General features: G+C 49.9%; 1 protein-coding gene across 9 annotated transcripts in view; it reads right to left on the bottom strand.

Moving 5' to 3' along the window:
• Positions 1-21,855, bottom strand: part of LOC122379881 (transcription initiation factor TFIID subunit 6-like) — a 235,198-nt gene that overhangs the window by 142,355 nt on the left and 70,988 nt on the right. For all 9 annotated transcript variants that reach the window (XR_006256248.1, XR_006256247.1, XR_006256245.1 and 6 more), the window contains exon 3: positions 16,640-16,726. Coding sequence is in view for 4 of the 9 variants with exons in the window: in XM_043362457.1 (XP_043218392.1) it covers positions 16,640-16,726 (87 nt within the window). In the remaining 5 variants the exon portion in view is untranslated. The remainder of the gene's footprint in view (positions 1-16,639; positions 16,727-21,855) is intronic.

Below are 21,855 nucleotides of genomic sequence, written 5' to 3'. Positions count from 1 at the left end.
AGTTCCAGTTCCAACTCTAGTGTGACGTCACGGTCAGCAACCCAAGATGAAGTAATGAAGAAGCTGTTGACAGCCAGCATACTCCCGCGGCCTGACATTCCGATCTTCTCAGGCGACGTGACGCGCTTCCATCAGTTTCTTAGGGCGTTTGATAACCGAGTAGCAGACGTCGTCACGGACGAGGAAAGCCGACTCTGTTACTTGGAACAGTTCACTGCAGGGACTCCGAGAGACATCGTGCGCAGCTGCCTGCACATGAAGAAGGACGGCTACAAGATGGCGAGACAGATGCTGGAAAGAAGGTACGGGGAGATGGAAAAGGTAGCTGATACCTTTATCTCTAGACTTCTGGACGCACCTGTTGTGAAGGCAGATGATGTCGCAGCTCTGGATCGTTTCGCGTTGGAGCAAAGAACGTGCGAAAACGCGGTGGGAAGTCTGTTGAGAGGTCATGAGCTGGACCACCCCAAGACGCTGAGGAAGCTGTTAGAGAAGCTGCCGTTCTCTGTACAAGAGAGGTGGAGAAGACATGTGGACAAGATCAAGGAGAGGAGTGGTCGATTCGTCAACTTCTCAGAACTGGTGAGCTTCGTGGAGGTTGAAGCAAGAGTCGCGTCCAACTCAGCATTCGGAAGACAGATGTTCAAGAAACCGGCGCTCAGCAAGCAAAGGGAAAAGGAAGTGAAGGTAAGGTTCAACCGAACCGGGTCGAGTGAGAAGTTGTGCAAGTTTTGCAACCAGTGTCACAGCTTGGACAAGTGCCCCAGCTTCGCCCAAGTGCCGCTCTCCTCAAGACAGGAGTTCATTCGTAAGAACCGCCTCTGTTATGGCTGCCTGAATGTTGGACATTTCTCCCGTACCTGCCGTAATCGCCTCATGTGTTCCGTATGTGGCGGTAAACATGCAACCGTGCTGCACGTGTTCGCTCCAGCAGGGCCAGCAGGGGAAACATCGTCACCAGCAAACGGGAAGGAGGCCAAACCTTCAGCACCAGCAGCGAGTCAGTGTCGCGTCAGTGAGCGACAAGTCACTTAAGATGCCGATCCTTCCAGTCAAGATCAGGCTCAGGGAGGGACCGACGGTTGAAACGTATCTCTTCATGGACAGCGGAAGTAGCTCAACCTTCTGCACGTACGATCTTTTGGAGAAACTGGGAGGAAACCCCAAGGAGAAGACAAAGCTTACTGTGACAACTATGCACAAGGAACCACTGGTGGTGTGGTCTAGCGTTGTGGAGGGCCTCGTAGTTTCGGACATGCAAGAGAACAACCAGATTCAGCTTCCGGTCGTGTTCGCCTTAGAGAAGATTCCTGTGGGAAAAGAAGAACTGTGCAGGCCAGAAGACGTGGAAAGGTGGCCACGGCTGAAGGACATCGTTCCGGAAGAGATCAGCGCTGACCTCGGGATCCTAGTGGGTGTCAATGTGCCTGAGGCTTTGGAACCATTGGACTTCGTTCCTAGCCTGGAGAAGGGTCCATTCGCGGTGAAGACTCGGCTCGGTTGGGTCATCAACGGGCCCGTTCGGGATCAAAAGATGACTGAGATGAAGGCCAAAGCAAACCGGATCAGAGTGGAGCTACAGCGAGCCTTGGACGAGAACCTAGCCTCCGAAGAGCGAGGTTGGTCAGTGGAAGACCATGCTTGGATGAAGAAGATGGAAGAAAGCTGTCGGATGAGAGCAGGACACTTCGAGCTGCCCATACCTCTGAAGGAGGAAGAACCAGCATTGCCCGACAATCAAAGAAGTCGTCTATCGTAGACTGTGGAGTCTCAAGAGAAGGCTAGAGGACCAAGAGTTTTCTGCCCGGTACGTGGAGTTCATGGAGAAGATGTTCGCTAACGGATATGCCGAAAAAGTGCCGGATGAGGAGATAGACCGGAACGACGGGCGTGTTAGTTACATCCCACATCACGGTGTGTTTGGACAGAAGACCGGGAAGGTACGCGTGGTCTTTGACTGTTCGAGTTCATTCAAGGGAGTGTCTTTGAACGACTCAGTGCTGCAAGGACCTGACCTGACCACGCCCCTGATTCAGGTACTGCTCAGATTCAGACAGGAACAGGTTGCGTTTATGGGAGACATAGACTCGATGTTCTACCAAGTGACTGTTCCCCACCATGACCGGGATCTCCTGCGATTCTTGTGGTGGAAGGATGGCGATGTGTCACAGCCGGTCGAGGTCTGGCGGATGACAGTCCATCCTTTCGGGTTGAGGTCTAGCCCGAGTGCCGCCAACTACGCGCTGAGACGGACGGTACAAGAGTTCGGGAGTGAGTTTTCTGAACAAGCCTCCCGAACGATTCTGCAAAACATGTACGTAGACGACTGCCTCAGAAGTGTCAGCACCGTACCAGAGGCGATCCAGTTGATTGGAGAAGTTAAAGAGTTGTGTAGTCGCGGTGGTTTCCGGCTCGCCAAGTTCACAGCGAACCGTCGAGAAGTGTTGGAGTCTGTCTGTGCCGAAGAAAGAGGAAAACAAGTCCAAGATCTCGATCTGAAGGAAGTGCTGCCGGCAGATCAGGACAGTTGTAGCAGGGAAAAAGGACGGTCCTAGTGTGCAGCCTAATTTACCCGCCGATGAACTAAATTCATTTTTCGTCTCTGTCGGACCTCGCATCGCTGCGGAGGTCCGGTCTCTTAACACCACTACCGATCTTAACGTTCGCCTCCCCCGGGTCGGTGCTTGTCGTTTCCAGCTCCGCGCGGTCACTCTCGGCGAACTCGGTCACACTATCTTCGGCATGCGCAACTCAGGCGCCAGTGGGACTGATGGAATTTGCATCCGAATGTTAAAGTCCGGCTTCTCAGCTATCGGTCGCGTCATACTTTACATTATCAATACGTGTATTACCAACTCCGATATCCCCGATTCCTGGAAACATTCCACAGTCCACCCAATCTTCAAATCTGGCAGCCCCTCAGATCCCACCAACTTTCGACCAATCTCATTAGTCCCAGTGATTATGAAGGTTGTGGAACGCCTTGTACATCAACAGCTTTACCACTACCTCTCAAATAACTGTCTCCTTGCCTCCTCGCAGCATGGTTTTCGCCCCCGACACTCCACAGAGACCGCTCTGCTGTCCGTCACAGACCAAATCCTCGCAGCCTCTGATAGGGGAGAACTTTCACTGCTGTGTCTCCTTGATTTGAGCAAATGCTTTGATGTCATCGACCACAAACTTCTACTTCAAAAACTGGCTATGCACGGGATCGAGACCACTTGGTTTTCTGCTTTTCTCACGGGACACACCCAGAGCGTGTCCCTATCTAACGGCGCCGGAGGTAGAGTACTGTCGCGGCCGCTTCCAAATAATATGGGCGTCTTCCAAGGATCTGCCCTGGGACCGTTACTCTTCACCATATTTTCGAACAACCTCTCACTATACGCAGGTGACGCCACCGTTTTCCAATATGCGGACGACACCCAGGTTCTAGTGAGCGGCCGTGCCGACGACCTCAGATCGCTTATCTCTCGCATGGAAGCTTCACTCGCATCAATCAGTGACTGGTTCTGTCTTCACGCCCTCAAGCTAAACGCAAACAAAACTCAACTCATGGTTTTTGGCAGCAGACAAAATTTACGGAAAGTACCCGACTTCAGCGTCTCTCTTCGTGACTCTGTGTTGCAGCCATGCGAGCAGGTGGGGAATCTGGGTGTTGTCTTTGACAGCGCCCTGTCCTGGGAAGCACATGTGTCCGAGCTTAGTCGTCGGTGTACTGGCTTGTTAATCGGACTGTCTCACGCACGAAATTGTCTCCCAGACGGTGTCATTAAAGTTCTCGTTACATCTCTGGTCATATCACGAATCAACTACTGCCTCACTGTGTACGGTAACGGGACTCAGAAAAATTTTGACCGACTCCAGAAAATTTTGAACTTTGCCGCTAGAGTGATCTTCGGACGGCGTAAGTTTGACCACGTCTCGGACCTGCGCGACAGACTTGGCTGGCTATCACCAAAATCCATGTCAGATTACCTGACACTCACGATCGCGCAAAAGGTCATTAAGCATGAAGAGCCCGAGAACCTCGCTGCACTGTTCGTCCCCAACCAAAATTTTCGAGACAGGCACACACGACAGGATCATCTCCTTCATCTTCCCCGACCGAGGCTTGAAACCGGAAAACGGCGTTTTGAGTACCGCGCCGCGGCGCTATTGAATAGCCTCCCACCCCAGGTAGTGCAGTTGCCACCTGCCAGCTTCGCCCGGTCTGCCAGGGCCGCGCTGATTAACAAATCCCCGCTACGCCGCTGACGAGTCTGTTTAGTAGAGGGCAAGGCATGCCGCCAATTGGTGGACGATCTGTTTGTGCTTATGTATATATATTGTTTGTCTTATGTACATATGTAGATGACTATTGTCGCGACCCCCATCGATGGATGACTGTCGTCTAGTGCTCAGTGTTCTTCCCCCTGCCCGCATGATTGTTACCCATTATACTCGGATCTAAGCCGTAATCGCCACGCCATATGTGGAAGGCTTTTGGTGTCAATACATACATACATACATACAGAGAGGGCTCTTGGTGTCCAGTGGAGGGTGGATGGTGATCACATCGGATTTGCCGTCTCGGTTCCTCCAGATCGGCCCTACACGCGCAGGGGTTTGCTTTCTGTGCTTGGAGCCATGTACGATCCCCTTGGAATGGCTGCCCCGGTTATTCTGAAGGGCAGGCTTCTGCTGCAGGATCTGACCCGGCAGCAGCTCGGCTGGGATGACCAGATATCGGGAGACATTCGGCGGCTGTGGGTGGAATTCCTGGAAGGTGTTCCGCTCCTCTCAAGAGTTGGAATCCCCAGGTGCGTGAAGACCGAAAACCTCGGAAAGGTGAGAAGATGTGAATTGCACCACTTTTCGGATGCAAGCAGTGACGGGTACGGTACCGTGTCGTACCTCAGATTCGTCGGTGACGGCGGGCAGATTCACTGTTCGTTTGTGTTCGGGAAGGCAAGGCTTCTCCCAGTGAAGGGAATGACGATACCACGTGCTGAGCTTACAGCGGCGACTCTGGCAGCACGGGTGGACTTGATGTTGCGACAGGCCTTCGAGATTGAGATACACGACTCTGTGTTCTGGACAGACTCGGCCACCGTGATCCGATATATCAGAAACGAGCACACAAGGTTCAATACCTTTGTATGTAATCGGCTTGCGGTCATCAGGGACGTATCGTCACCATCGCAGTGGAGGTATGTGGCCTCGCGGGAGAACCCGGCAGACCAGGCCTCCAGAGGTGTGTCGGCAGAGGTGTTCGTGAGGAATCGCCGCTGGTTCGACGGGCCTGAATTCCTATGGAGTGATAGCGAGGAGTGGCCACCCCTGCCAAGTGTGCTCAGCGACGCTCTGGGTCCAGACCCAGAAGTGAAGGTGGCTGTGAGAGCGGCGGTGGTGACTACCGACGGAGATGCGTTGGAGAGTCTGCTTAGTCACTACTCCAGCTGGCATCGGCTGATCCGAGCAGTGGCTTGGATTCTTCGGCTGAAGAGAAAATTGAGAAGACGCAAGGAAGGGTCCGAACCGGCACAACAGAACGGACCGGCTCTCACCGTTCCGGAGTTGCAAGAAGCAGAGAGAGCGGTTCTGGCGGTGGTGCAGAAGGATGCGTTCCCGGAGGAGTATGCGGCACTAGAGGCAGGTGTGGAGGTGCGGAGGTCTAGCAGCCTGAGCAGCCTGGATCCATTCCTGGAGAATGGGATCCTCAAAGTGGGTGGTCGCCTGACTCATGCCAATATCCCAGATGATCAGAAGTATCCGGTTATTCTTCCCAACAGGAGCCAGGTGGTGGACCTCCTTGTACAGCAAGTTCACGAAGAAGTAGGTCATGAGGGACGCGAGCATGTTTTGGCCGAGCTTCGGAAGCGCTATTGGCTCATCCGAGGCAATTCAGCAGTGAGACGGATTCTGAAGCAGTGCCTCAGCTGCAGACGACGACAAGGAGCGTTCCTGCGTCAGAAGCCAGCGGACCTCCCTCCGGATCGTGTCAAGAGTGATGAACCGCCATTTACCTCTACAGGTATCGACTTCTTCGGCCCATGGTTCGTCAAGAGGGGTCGATCTCAGGAGAAAAGATATGGCGTCATCCTGTTTGTCATCGAGAGCGGTACATCTAGAGGTAGCCGCGTCTCTATCAACTGACTCCTTCATGTGTGCACTCAGAAGGTTCATCGCAAGAAGGGGAGAAGTCAAGAAGATTCGCACAGATCGTGGGACGAACTTCGTCGGTGCAAGAAGAGCGCTCCAGGAAGCAGTAGAGGAACTGGACCGGAGCGACTCTCTGATACAGCAAGCGCTGTTGCAGAAGAAGATTGAGTGGACTCTCAACACGCCGACTGCTTCCCATCACGGAGGTGTATGGGAGCGTTTGATTCGTTCAGTTCGGAAAGTCTTGGATGCGCTTCTGTCGCAGCAGACGCTGACGGACGAGTCTCTGAGTACTCTGTTGTGCGAGGTGGAAGCCGTGCTGAACAGCAGACCCCTGACGTACGTCTCATCTGACGTCCGGGATCCGGAACCGTTGACGCCTAATCACCTGCTCTTGCTGAGTGGCAAGGTGCCCGTCCCTGCCGGCGTCTTCAGAGGAGAGGACCTGTATGGCAAGCGCAGGTGGAGACAGATCCAGTATCTCGCAGAGCTCTTCTGGAGAAGGTGGCGTAAAGAGTACCTCCCGCTACTGCAGCGCCGACAGAAGTGTATGTTTCCGAGAAGGTCACTCAGTGTAGGTGACGTTGTTCTTGTTGCGGAGGAGGGACTCCCCAGATGCCATTGGCCCCTGGGCAGGGTTCTCGAGACGTTCGAGGGACGCGACGGGCTAGTTCGTTCCGTTCGTGTTCGAGCCAGAGAAACTGAGTTTGTCCGTCCTGTGACTAAACTGGTCCTGCTGTGCGAGAACGAGCTCACGGAGCAGTAGATTGGTCATTGGTGAACCGTAGATCTGGGAGTTAGATCCTGTGTCCTGTGGTATATGTGTAAGAGGTTTAGAGCTTCGCACTTTTAAGAAGTTCTGTTTGTGTTTGGTTGAAGGTGGTGCCTTCAAGGAGGATGGTGTAAGCGCTGTGACGTCATACAGCGCGGTCATGATTGGCCGAGACGTGGGCGCGACCGTCATTGCCAGGGGAGCGCACAGCTGATACCGTGACGTCACACAGTGCGACCCTGATTGGCCGAGACGTGGGCGCGGCCATCATTGCGGGGAGAGCGCACAGCTGATACCCCTCCCCATCGGTGGGGGTGTTCGTAGAGCAGCGGAGGTGAGCTGTGTTGGTCAAGTGTATGAATTTGTCAGGTTTGTGTTATGTGAATATGGAAAATGTAATTTTGCTAATTATAAGGGGTACTTATGGCAGAAATGTCCTGTTACTGGTCCAATCGGAAAGGAAGATGTGGTGTAGTGGTGAGTAGTCAGCTGATCGTGCCACCGTGCACCCGCAGTTTGTCGAATGTGGCGCATCGCAATTCTTGTAAACGTTTCATGAGTCAGAGTGTGTTGGTCTCGGGACTTTGAATGTGATTAAAGTTAGATCTGTGATCGGTAAGTGCTTATATGATTTGTTATGACCAAAAATGTGCTTATGTTTGACTGCTGGTCACTTGAGGGGCAAAATGTTATTGGCTCATTAGGGAAAGTAGGAAGTGAAAAGTAGCGGTTATTATAGCCTAATTTCGTTTGTTGCAGACTACACTGTAAAAAAAGATTAGCACCCTTTGGGTCATAAGTCAGAGTTCAATTTTCAGTACCCTGTTGGTGCTTAATGTATGCCCCAAATGGTGCTTACTTAAGAGCCCTAGATGCTAGCATTAGCACCATTTTGGTGCTTAACTTACACTCCAAAGAGTGCTTCGTTCAGAGCCATAGGTGCTAAATAGGTGCTAGCATTAGCACCGTTTCGGTGCTTTGGTGCTGAATTCACGCACCCAGAGAGTGCTTCATTAAGAGCTCGGGTGCTAACATTGGCACCGAAGCACCCTAGCATGCGTCTAGCACCCAAAAATGTGCCGAGTTCAATTTTCAGCTCCTAGTGGGTGCTTACTGTGGTATGGTGCTAGCGTAAGCACGTATTTAGCAGATAGATGCTTATGTTAGCACCATAACGTGTTTCCACCGCTTTTCCATTCCAGTGGAGGCCGGGACTTTTATTCGTAGCGGAGAAAACTTATACGCATTTTGAAGAGTGGCGGCAATGGACGTAGCCGCACTCCGCAGGCCGGGAGCCGAGCTAAATCGAAAGAAATATTGCGATTATTAATGCTTACCTCATGCTGCAAACACGTTTAATTGTTTGTTTGTCGTTTATTTATGGTAATGGACATCACGTATGATGATTAGTAGAGTTTAATTTAAGCGCAAGCGTAAACTTATTAGTCACAAAGCACCTTAAAAAATACAAAAAAAAACAACAACACAATATTAGCACGTCCTTACGAACAGTGCCACAGGGCCGCTCCCCTGGCATTATAACATAAGCTGATAAATCACAACATATGGGCGCCGCTATACAGGCAGCCACCGCCGCCCTAAACAGCCACGTCTGCCGTCAACTGCACCCGTAATAAATAAATGAAAAAATATGCCATCTGCACTCTCTCTTTCACTGTAAAGATTATAGTTCATTTCATTAGCCACCAGTTATCTGTCGCCTATCTTGATCTGGTAAAATATCGATAAAACTTTGCCTTATCAACCCTAAAAAGGTGTGGAATTACATCCATTATTACTCATAGCACGACAGCAGGTCAGTGCAAGCCCACCTCAGCACTCCGACAAGGCTGGAAAGTTCCCACGCAGCTCCTCCATTGATGCTCCGTTTCAGACTTCAGACTCGGTCTTGATTGCAGTTAGGACGACACCCACTTCAGTATTGTCACTCACGAATGCCCTTATTAGCCTACAAACGACCATCACCATCACTGTTTCTATCACTGACCGCACACACATGGGCCAACCAACCCGGCCGAGCGCTCCCACACAACTGACTTGACAAATGCAAATGGCGTCGCGAATCCCGCGCGCTTTATGAATTCGCTGCTTTTTTTCGTACGACGTAAGCACCCAGATGCTGAAAAAGCAAACCAATAAGCACCGAACGGATGCGATCTTCCCGCCAAAATCGATGAAGTATATTTTGGGTGCTTTCATCAGCTCTTAAGTTTGATCATGGTGCTTAAAACTGATGCTTAGATTAGCACCATCTGTACGTTGGTGCTATTCCAAGCACCCTTGAAGCAGGGAAATGCTTGAAGTGCGGGCATACGGAGCTTAGACAAGTACCTAAGAGTCTTAGACTGCTAACTGTAGAACATTTTAAGTGCATGTTAAGCACTCATGGCTCTTGTTCCAGAACCGTAGCATCCGACTAGCACACCGGTATGCTAATCTTTTTTTACAGTGTATGATGCCTGGTGTGCTACCAGATGAGTTGTCTGCCTGCCAACACGTTCGTCTGCCTGCCAGCCTGTAGAGTAGAGGGCAACTCGTCGTTACGAATCAAAGGGTCAATCAAGCGAGATGAATGTATCAAGTAGAATACATCTGAGCCAAGGATCCGGATTCTGTTAGCGACGCCACTGAATTCTAGCAGCAACTGGCAGAAGGAACAGGGAGCATACCAAACTGTAGGGATCTGTTAAACAGCATGGTGACTGGTTTGGTAAGTTGGTCCACACATCTTTTCAAGACGATTGACGGTATACCATCTGGACCTGCTGCCTTCCCTTCTTGAAGATTTAGCAGTTGGTTGTGCACCTCAATTTCTGTCAGCTGGATTCCTGTTAACACGCGCAGTGGAAGGGTTGCGAGTACTACGCCCAGTGGAAGGGGGGGGGGCGGATGTCGCCCCCCTAAGATCTCAGCTCCCACTGGAGCTAGAAAGACGAAATTTGGAGGGTAGGTGAAGGCCTTGGGGAACTCTGTTGTGTGTGAATTTCATGACCCTAGGTCAATATCTTCAAGGTCAAATGAGGTCAAATGTGGTCAAATCTGCCATATTAGCGACTTTTTTGCGTTTACACGCCGATAACTCAAAAAGTTACCGGCCGATTTTTTTTTTCTTTCACTATACGAAAGAACATACCTTTGTGAGTATGTATGGTGAATTTCTAGTTAATCCAACAATAAATATGGCAGCTAGAAGCCTGCTAAGAGTAAGATATCGCCGGCTGAAGCGGGATCGGCCGACGCGGGAAACGCGGCAATCACAATTTTGTGTTTACACACTCATAACTCAAGTTGTTACCGGCCGATTTTGAAAAATTTTTGACCATGAGATTGCCTGTACATTTCTTAGTCTTCTCACAAAATTTTACGCGAATCGAATATAATCAGCGGTAAGGAGCGCGATGTAAAGACGGAACCGTCCCGCCCCGGCACAGTCTACAATTCAGGCGGCGCGTAACGGCTAGCGCCGGCCGCCGCGCCGCCGCGCCGCCGCGGCGGCAGGATGTTTGACTTTACACCGCTGTTACTAGAAAAGTTGTGAACGGATTTTCTTATTTCTTGCACGAGAAGATCCGCAATTCAATTCTGGACAGGTAGCCAAAATTTCACTTTAATATCATGTTTGCGGCGCGAGTTATTGGCGAAAAACAGGAGGGGTGGGCGAAATCCGCCCCCCCTTCCACTGCGCGTGTTAATGAAAGTTCATCACCCACACCAGTGACGTACCCAAGGGGGGGGGGCCACGGGGGCCATGGCCCCCCCCCCTGAGCGCCAAAGGCGCTCAGGGGGCCCCTCAGGCCCCAGGATATTTTTGTAAACACTGGATAAATCGTCTTTTACTCGGAAGAAAAATTGATGTTAAGGTTTCATTTATGTGCCCTGGTTACCCGAGGGGCCCCTGCAGTCATCCAAGGGCCCCCAGTTTCCTGGGCCCCTGGTCGCCTAGGGGGCCTCTGGTAGCCGGGGGCCTGGTCTCATGGGGGCCCCTGATAGCCTGTGGCCCTAGTCGCCTAGGGGGCCCTGGTCGCATGAGGCCCCTGATCGACTGGGGGCCCCTAGTCGCCTAGGGGGCCCTGATAGCCGGGGGCCTGGTCGTATGGGCCCCTGATAGTCTGTGGCCCCTAGTCGCCTAGGGGGCCCTAGTCGCATGGGGGGCCTCTGGTCGCATGAGGCCCCTAATCGCCTGGGGGTCCCTAGTCGCCCAGGGGGCCCCTGGTAGCCGGGGGCCTGGTCGCATGGGGGCCCCCTGGTCGCCTGGGGGTCCCTGATCGCTTTGGGGGCCTGATCGCATTGGCCCTTGGTCGCCAGGAGGGCCCTGGTCGCCTGGGGCCCCTAGTCATCTGGGGGACCTGGTCGCCTGGGAACCCCTGGTCGACTGGGGGGCCCTGGTCGTCTGAAAGAACGCTTATCACCTGATTGATCCCAAATCATCTGAGTGGCTTCTGGCTACTGGATATAAGTAGAGACTGGAGTAGGCGCTCATCTGAAGGAGCCAATATCTTTCACGGTGCCAGAGATATCACAGAAAAACAAAAGGCTAAACTGAATATCCCCCAACCTTGGCCCCAAAGGCGTCATTGGCTAACACAGGGATGTGGGTCGATTTGCAATCGCATTTCCTCCTAAGTCCTATTCCTCCAATTAATACAGGGTGTCCCAGAATTACCCAAGCATTTATTTTCTGGCTAAAAGTACAATTGCGCTCGATTCCTAGTGAAACATAATAGCCGCGTTTACATAGGGCTAGTTGCCAGATAGTGGAATTCCGATAATGAGACATTTATTCCCCACTATTATATTATATACCTATTATCCGGAGCTAATTGAGGTGCTCGCTCATAAAATGCCGTGCGTTTCATGCACACTCCTCAAGCAAAAATATTTTTACTTTCCAATTTTCCACATTTTCTCAAATCTAAGACCGTTACAGAGACCGTTTTAATTGACTTTGATGAAGCTGAACGCGAAAAATCACAACCAAAGCTACATTAGGTTGTAAAGAACTGAATTGCGTTTTCCCACACACGTGGCGTTTTCTCACCTACGTCTGCAGGAGAGACCGGACCCACTATGCCCCCCCCCCCCCACCACCACCATCGAAAGGTTCTGCATGACTCCCACTCCCGGGGGCCCCCGGGTGACCTGGGGGGCCCCTTCGAAAGCAGGTGGCCCCCTCCTGGGCGAAATCCTGGGTACGTGCCTGACCCACACGGTCCTGAAACTCGGGTAACGGTCCCGTACCTTCGGTTGTGAACACTGATTGGAAGAACTTGTTCAGGGTATCAGCTACCTGTTGGTCATCTTCAGTTATTTTTCCTTGATCAGCCTCTAAACCTTTTACTTCTGGTTTCACCTTGAGTTGATTTCGAATGTATGTATGGATTCGTTTCGGTTCTTTCTTGCCAAGTACTGCCAACTTATTTTCATAGTGCTGGGGGGGCCATTTTGGCCCCCCCTGTGGTTTTTCTTAAATAGCGAGAAAACGGCGGCGCGCAGCGCCGCCAAATTTTGGGTACCTTACCGGGCATCAATTTGACACCTTCAAACAAAATTTCAAGTCAGAGGTCACCTCAGGTCAGGAGATATTGAGGTCAAACTGAGGTCATGTTCGAGTAAAAATGAGCAAAAAACATGACATCTTGAAACGCTCACCAATTCTACAGTTAACAAGCAATTTTAAAGTTCTTTATGTGGTTGTGTAGAGAAAAGACGGCGCTACAAAACTGCTGTCTCGGATTTTCGAAATTTTGGGATTTTGACCCCAAAAAATAAAAAAATAATTTTTTTTAGAAAAACTCAAAAAATTTCCAAAAGTTTTTCGAAAAAACGGAATAAATGTGATAGTCCCTGCGCTCTTCGATATACATACCAAATTTTAGATCGATACCTTTTTTTTTGGCCAAGTTATAGCGAAAAAACTGTTAAAAATTGAGGACGTCAAATTTTTGAACTCAATTTTTAGCAATTCTAGACCTCGTAGCGCAAAACGGAGACCACCATTGAACTCCCCGTGACGAGCTGCATCGAATCGATACCCATTTTATGCAAAAATATCAACTTTGAAATTTGACCTAATTTGACCTGACCTTGACCTGACCTTGACCTGACCTTGACCAAAACGTGACCTAAGCTGGCCCAAAAGTCTGCCTGACCCACATAATCGCATTTGTCATGTAAAATGGACCATAAAACATGTATCACACGACACTTTCATATCGTGACCCCCCCAGTGACCTGACCTCTGTGACCTGACCTGGTATCAGTGACCTCAAATAGCAAAACATGTGTTTGAAGAAAATTTCCCCATCGATGATTTTCAATGAAATGCATTTTACTCGATTTTACAACGCATTTCTTGAAATGCCTGTAAACGGTGAAAATTCGACCTTTGACCTGACCTGTGACGTCATCGGTTTGACCGAGGTCAATGAAATTGGGTCACAAGGTAGTTCCTCGTTGGGGCTATCCAACGCCGTTTACCGCTTGTCGCTATGTTGCGTGGTTCTCGAGATCTTAGGGGGGGGGGGCCAAAATGCCCCCCCCCCCATCAGACCGCGTTGCTCGGCAGACCCCATCAGGGCGCAGGTTAACAGTTTCTTTGTCCACCAGGGTGCTAACTTGTGAGTTGTGATTGCCATTACATCTCTTCCAAATGGGTACATGTTCATTAATAGCTTTCATCAAGACATTGTAAAAACCACTCCACATGGCTTCGATGTCCATCTCTCCATATGCATTCCAGTTAACATCCTCAAGACTGTCTTTGAATCGATCGTATCTCCCTTTTTTTAAATTGTACCTGGCTATGTCTATCTTGTTGGTTCCAGAGACATCAAGCATTGATCTAAATTGGTAACACCAGGTCAGGACCAGGTGGTCACTTTTGCCTAATGGCACCCTAGTTTCCACCTGATCTATACTGTATTCTTGATTGGTGAAGATTAGGTCCAGTTGCGACGGATTGCACCCTATCCTGAACCGTGTATCAAACTCGACACACTGAATCCAGTATAGGTCTTGGACCATCTCGAAAAAGGACACCTGACCGGAACCAGCCGGACCAGACACTCTTCCCCTCTTCCAGTCAATCTGGGGATAATTGAAGTCTCCCATCACCTGAATGTGCTTCACGTGGCTCGCTTGTGCCATCTTGAATAACTTGTTCAATTCAAAGTCATTGTCAGCTGTACTCGTTGGAGATCTATAACATACTCCTATTAAAATTGATTCAACATGTGATAATTTAATCACGCACCCTACTGATTCATCAAATGCTGAATCATTTAATACAGGACATTCCATTACCTGTAGATTGTCCTTGACGTGCAACAACACGCCTCCACCTTTTTTGCCTTCAATCCTGTCATACCTCACAGCAGGATGATGTCCTTGCAACACAAACTCCTCCTTCATCCAAACCTCTGTGACACCTATAACGTCCGGCCTCTAAGCATCAATACATGTTTATTTTGTTTATTATCACCAAGACATCCACAGGCACAAAGAGCCCACTTACGGATGCAGTCACATAGCTAAAAAGGCAAACGACAAAATGCACGAACACATGCATAAAACTGAAAACAGAGGCTGTAGCGTAGGTATTCAATCAGCCAATGTAGCTGCCCAGAGTACGGGCGTACATCAAAGCCTCACTCCGAAATGATGCAGACGGGTGGTAAAAGTCTACGGAGGGACTATGCGTCAGGAATTCGTTGCACACAAGAGGGATGCGCGCGGTCAGGCTGTTCTTAACAGTGTTCACTCTCCCGAATGGAATGTGAAAAAGGCCGGTGCGACGGTTGCGCCTCCCCGGTACACTCAAACCAAACATGGAGACCAGGTGAGCACTGTCAATACGATGGTGAAGCACACTGTACAATAACATGATATCGGCATGAACGAGGCGAGCTTTAATAGAATCAGTGTTAAAATGCTGCAGTAAGGCACGATAGTCTAGAGAGGGACAGCGTCTCTGCGTCTTCGCCGCTAGCCACATAAGGAAGCGGTGCTGTAGCCGTTCCAATCGTGCAAGATGGGTGACGGCGGCCCCACTCCAAACCACGCTACCGTACTGGAGGACGGACCTGACATGCGCGTTAAAAACGCTCAACATCGCTTTGTACTCGAAGCGTGCCGCACGAGGACAGTCCGGCATCTGCATGCTCCTCATGAGAAGCCCAAGCATCCGATTAGCCTTTGACATGGTGTAATCGACATGATGACAAAACGTGAGCTTGGAGTCTAATATTACGCCTAGATCACGGATCTGACTACACCTTTAGAGCGAATGGCCATCCAAGTTGTACACAGCATCAACAGGTGAAGTACGAAGGGTAAAAGAAATGAATTTACACTTAGATGGGTTAAGACGAAGTCTCCACGTGTTCGACCAGAGGTGGAGGCGGTCAAGGTCAGCCTGCAGGGAAAGGACATCGGCGGGACTGCTGATGCGGTGGTAAAGCTTGAGATCATCAGCATAAGCAATGCAGTTGGTCTCAATGTGGTGAGGTATATCGGCCACATAGCACGCAAACAGTAAGGGGCCCAGGATGCTGCCCTCTGGGACGCCCGACTGGACAGGAATCCACTGTGAGCGTTTCTCATTGAGGACTACTCGCTGTGTCCGGTTCCTGAGATAGGAGCAGAGCCAGTCATAGGCGACACCAGATATACCGAAGGAGTGATGCAGCTTGTGCAGGAGTAGGGTGTGGTTCACGCTTGTGAAAGCTGAAGAGTAGTCAGTATAGACTGCGTCAGTCTGCCTTCCACTCGCAATCGAGGACCAGCAGTGATCAAGGAAACAGGATAGGTTGGAGACGCAGGATCGGTTTGGAAGGAAGCCGTGTTGGGAGGATGGCAGGGCAGGTAAGCAGGCGGGTAACAAGCTCTCAGTAACCACCTTTTCCAAAATCTTTCCACAGATCGGTAACAGCGACTCATCCAACCGAAACTCCGAAACATGACCGAAACTCATCCAACTTGTTGCTTAGATTATTGGCATTTGTATACCAGCATTTCAGTTTTCCTTTACATGACACTTCATCATCTAGGTTGATGGCATGATTAGATCTACCTCCACCTGGGGATGACCTTCCCCCGAAAGACAACGTGAAAGACAACGAGGTCAACCTTTGACCTTGACCTTTCGAGTTCATCACATATATCATTCGATGCGGATTGACAAGAGGATCACGATGATGCCATTAGTTTGTTCCTAGCTTGGCTACTTCAAAAGGTATTTGAGAAAAACTTCATTTCTAGCGTCGCCATTTTGACTTTGTTGACCCCTGTGACGTCATCTTTGACCTGACCTGAAAATGACCTTAGTAAAATTTGTAGACCTTGTCCGTGCGTACCCCATGCCATTTACCACTTGTCGCTATCTTGCTCCATTCTCGATATCTCAGGGGGGCGATCAACCCCCCCCCCCACACCCTGCCGGTTCTAAGTTGGCGCAGACCCCCGTCGGTGCGCGGGTTCAATTAGGATTCGTATGATATTAACCACAGCTCATAAGGCGGGAGAGAAGCGCAAAAACTATATGGAAAACCATAGAGCACTTCAAAACACGTCCAACATAATCGAATGATTGATTTCAACCATCTCACGAAATTATCTTCCACCTAGTATACATATGCACCTAGCATACATAGTGCAAATAAGGGTGCTTTTCATAGAATATTAATGCACTGAGATACTCACCTCCATGTTTCGCATCCGTAACGCATTGTCAAAGTCGATCGGTAGGAGCTTCTTTCGTTTTCCGTGTGCCTTAAACTTGCAAGCATCCTGAAACAATAAAGTGCGATGCATATTTAACAGTAGCATGTGTGTTAAGGCCGCCCCACACTGGAACTCGCATGCGGGTTGCGAGTTTGCGGGTTTTGAGTTTGCGGGCATAATACTAATTCATAGAGTGATTAGACCGTTCCCTTATGGTAACTTCATGAATGCAGTGAAGCCGGTTCACCTTCAGAAACTTACATATAGTCGCAATACCAGCGCAACGAACCAAAATTCGACTCAAACGAAAAACCCGCAAACCTCGCAGAACTCGCAGACCTCGCAGCGAGGAAAATCAAAAGTTGACTCAAAATCAACTTTTGGAATGCGATGCAAAGTTGCTCGCAAGCTAAAAACATGCAGACTCGCTTGTTAGATGGTAGTGTGGGTCACTCAGCTTAGATTGTATTATTTGATTTTGAAGAAACCCGAAAACCCAAAAACCCGCAACCCGCATGCGAGGTCCAGTGTGGGGCGGCCTTTAGGGCGGGTCACCAGAGGACTTTTTTCGAGGACACAAAATGAATACCAAAATTCCTACGGACCGTGTCACAAGAAGGCTGCGGTATGCAGGGGATGCACCTAGATGTTCCGCGAGCCCCACCGGCAATTGGTCGTAAAACCCTGTGACCTGACTTCAACCCAGCTGCCGACCCGCAGTGATGTCATTGGAAGATTCTGCAAGCCCAAGCTAGAGGCGATGACGTTGTGCGCCACTGATATGTGTCACGGACCAATAAAGCCAGTCACCGGTGAAGTTGTTAATTTATAGTCACTAGAATACAGGTTTACGCGATAACTGTATAGATTCGAGATATATGTTAAAGGGGATTATTAGTTTGGTTGTTTAAACTTGTATGTTCATGGATTAAGTTTGTTACTTCATTCAACTGTATGGTAGGTATGTATATGCGCTTTTCGAGGAGCGCTACAGATCCGAAAGTTTGCTCGCTTCGCTCGCTCGGTAATAAATTCATTTTATTTAGTGAATCCTGTACCTGTTAATACCTGTACCTGTACCTATACCTGTTCCTAATTGAAAACCTGTATTCTTGATAGCCGCACAGAGTTCAAAGTTCAATGACCTCCCGAGCTGGCTCTCATCGTTTTCACTCAGTTTTGTGAGCGAGGAAAATGAGCCTTTGGCGCGTGCTCTCTGCTCGGCGTCGGCCTCAGCCAGCCTGGGGCAGAGATGCACGCGCTGACGCCGCACCCCTGATCCGATTGCGCCCATCTTTTGATACGATGGTCAGCCCCACCCAAAGTTTGTGCCCACTAAATTTCACATCGATACGCGGCGCCGTTCCGGCGCTTTAAGACACATTAGGCATGACACACGCGATGATGACAACTTATAATTTATTAAGTAAGACTAGAATACAGGTTTACGCGATAACTGTACGTTTGGATAGATACTGTTGATGGGGCCATTAGTTGGGTTGTCAAAACTTTTATGTTTATATAAGTAGCGTGGTGTTTGGTAGTTACTTCTCTTAATTGTATAGTAGGTAGGGATGGCTTTTCGAGGAGCACTACGAATCCAAAGGTTTGGACATTGAATTATTAAAAAAAACACGCCCGCCCGCCGCCAACCGCAAACGCCACAAAAATAAAAACGACCGCCTCCAACCGCAAACAACACCGCAAACGCCGCAAAAAACCGCCCGCATCGCGCGCCCGCCCGCCGCCAACCGCAAACGCCGCAAAAAATAAAAACCGCCCGCATCGCACGCACGCCCGCCGCCAACCACAAACGCCGCAAAAAAATAAAAACCGCCCGCATCGCACGCCCGCCCGCCGCCAACCACAAACGCCGCAAAAAATAAAAACCGCCCGCCCGACCGCCGCCAACCGCAAACGCCTCGAAAAAAATGAAAACCGCCCGCATCGTGCGCCCGCCCGCCCGCCGCCAACCGCAAACGCCGCAAAAGTAAGAACGACCGCCTCCAACCGCAAACAACACCGCAAACGCCGCAAAAAATAAAAACCGCCCGCATCGCGCCCCCGCCCGCCGCCAACCGCAAACGCCGCAAAAAATAAGAACCGCCCGCATCGCACGCCCGCCCGCCGCCAACTACAAACGCCGCAAAAAAATGAAAACCGCCCGCATCGTGCGCCCGCCCGCCCGCCGCCAACCGCAAACGCCACAAAAATGAAAATCGCCCGCCCGCCCGCCCGCCGCCAATCGGGAACGCCGCAAAAAAGCGCTATTCTACCCATATACATGTCCTACCCTACCTATACCCTACCTACACCCTACCCATACCCTACTCATAGGCTCTATTCCCACCTTACTCTAGTGCATTCCTATAACCACCAGTAAGTCGTAACATAACATACCTACGTAACATAACATACCTGAGCACTGTAAACTACTCTAATTGTATTCTATCACATTCGTTTGTTCAATACCATGGATATTATTAATGCTTTAAAATGGTGAAAGGTTGTTCTCTTGAAGATTGCTAGGCAGGTAATCGAGTGCGCATACCTACCCAATAAGTGCGGCTCGCATAGCCGCCCAAACATTCCTTTTTACTCGCTAGATGGCAGGAGCGTCAAGCGCCTGAATGGACGCTGTGCCGCAGTGCCGCGTCTGCCGTATCACCGCCTGAATGCACACTGTACCGCAATACTGTCTCTAGGGCATATGCACACATACAGATGGACACGTTTGTTTTGAAATTATTTTTGTTTTAAGTGTGACCAGATTTACCCCCGAGAAACTGATCCTGGATACGCCTCTAGCTAAGGAAAAGTCGCCAAATTTCGAACACCTAAGGCGATTTTCCATCGACAGAAAAAATACTACAGGTGGGGGCCGATGCCCCCCCCCCCCCACCAGTAATAGGGTTGATCGATAATAATGTCTAATACTATGAAAAAGCAGGAATAGCTATAAGCAATTAATGTAACCCTAGCTGATAGCTGCTAAGAAACACACTGAATCTAATCGCACGAAACCTGCACCAAATTTGTACTTACCAGATGGCCGTCGTGAACCGGCTACTATCCATTGCGTGGCCACCCCACCTTTCCTGTTTCGCGCTAGATGGCTGAGCCATCAAACGCCTGATTGCATACTGTACCGCAATGACGGTGCTGGCGAATAAAGCCGCCTGAGTGCATACTGTACCGCAATGTCGTGTCCGCCGCCCCACCTTTCCTTTTACGCGCTAGATGGCAGAACTATCGAACGCCTGATTGCATACTGTACGGCAATGCCGTGTTGAAAGTTGGTTCGCTACTCCTAAATAAAAACACAGATTAGGGTGGATAGTGACGGAGAATGAGCGGCAGAGGATTTAGAAGCATTGAGACACATTATTAAGTAAGACTACATGCCAACTTTCAGCGCAATCGGCCCAGTAGTTACCGAGATATTGCAATTGTTGCAAAACCAACACCTCTTCGTTTTGCACGTGGCACGTGCATAAGTGGTCACCCACGTACATCGGGAATAGTCCAATACTTGGTAGAAAGAATGAAGCTACCCTACAAAAATTACCGCATGTAAATCGGTCAAGTGGTTGCTGAGATATAAGCCCCGCAAAAGCGTGACCACGGCCGGCCGGCCTAGAATACAGGTTTACGCGATAACTGTACAGATTCGAGATATATGTTTGAGGGGATTATTAGTTTGGCCGTTAAAACTTGTATGTTCATGCCAGTAGGGTTAAGTTTGTTTACTTACTTCATTTAGCTGTGTGGTAGGCATGTAGGTATATGCGCTTTTCGAGGAGCGCTGCAGATCCGAAAGTTTGCTCGCTTCGCTTGCACTTTGCTCGCTTCGCTCGCTTGATAATAAATTTATTTTATTTACCGGTAAAACCTGTACCGAATACCTGTACCTGCGCCTATACCTGATCCTAATCGCAAACCTGTATTCTTAATATCCACAGAGTTTAAAGTTTAATGATCTCCCGAGCTGGCTCTCATCGTTTTCACTCAGTTTTTTAAGCGAACAACTGAGCCTAAAGCACGTGCTCTCTGCTCGGCGTCGGCCTCGGCCAGCCTGGGGCAGAGATGCACGCGCTGACGCCGCACCCCTGGTCCGATTGCGCCCATCTTTTGATACGATGTTCCGCCCCACCCAAATTTTGTGGTCACCAAATTTCACGTCGCTACGCGGCGCCGTGCCGGCGCAAGAAGACACATACGGCTGACGGACGCACAGACAACTTATAATTTATTAAGTAAGACTAGAATACAGGTTTACGCGATAACTGTACGTTTGGATAGATATGGTTGATGGGGCCATTAGTTTGGTTCTCAAAACTTGTATGTTTATATAAGTAGGGTTGTGTTTGGTAGTTACTTCTCTTAATTGTATAGTAGGTAGGGATGGCTTTTCGAGGAGCACTACGAATCCAAAGGTTTGGACATTGAATTATTAAAAAAAAAAACACGCCCGCCCGCCGCCAACAGCAAACGCCGCAAAAATAAAAACGACCGCCTCCAACCGCAAACAGCACCGCAAACGCCGCAAAAAAATAAAAACCGCCCGCATCGCGCGCCCGCCCCCGCCAACCGCAAACGCCGCAAAAAATAAAAACCGCCCGCATCGCACGCCCGCCCGCCGCCAACCACAAACGCCGCAAAAAATAAAAAACGCCCGCATCGCACGCCCGCCCGCCACCAACCACAAACGCCGCAAAAAATGAAAACCGCCCGCTTGACCGAAGCCAACCGCAAACGCCTCGAAAAAAAATGAAAAACGCCCGCACCGTGCGTCCGCCCGCCCGCCGCCAACCGCAAACGCGACAAAAAATGGAAATCGCCCGCATCGCCCGCCCGCCCGCCGCCAATCGGGAACGCCGCAAAAAAACGCTATTCTACCCATATACATGTCCTACCCTACCTATACCCTACCTACACCCTACCCATACCCTACTCATAGGCTCTATTCCCACCTTACTCTAGTGCATTCCTATAACCACCAGTAAGTCGTAACATAACATTCCTACGTTCTTAACATGAGCACTGTAAACTACTCTAATTGTATTCTATCACATTCGTTTGTTCAAAATCCATTATTAATGCTTTAAATGGTGAAAGGTTGTTCTCTTGAAGATTGCCAGGTAGGTAATCGAGTGCGCATACCTACCCAATAAGTGCGGCTCGCATAGCCGCCC

Source organism: Amphibalanus amphitrite, unplaced genomic scaffold (genome assembly GCF_019059575.1).
Source record: "Amphibalanus amphitrite isolate SeventyFive unplaced genomic scaffold, NRLGWU_Aamphi_draft 000086F_arrow, whole genome shotgun sequence".
NCBI lineage: Eukaryota > Metazoa > Arthropoda > Thecostraca > Balanomorpha > Balanidae > Amphibalanus > Amphibalanus amphitrite.
This window is presented reverse-complemented; position numbering and strand designations above follow the sequence as displayed.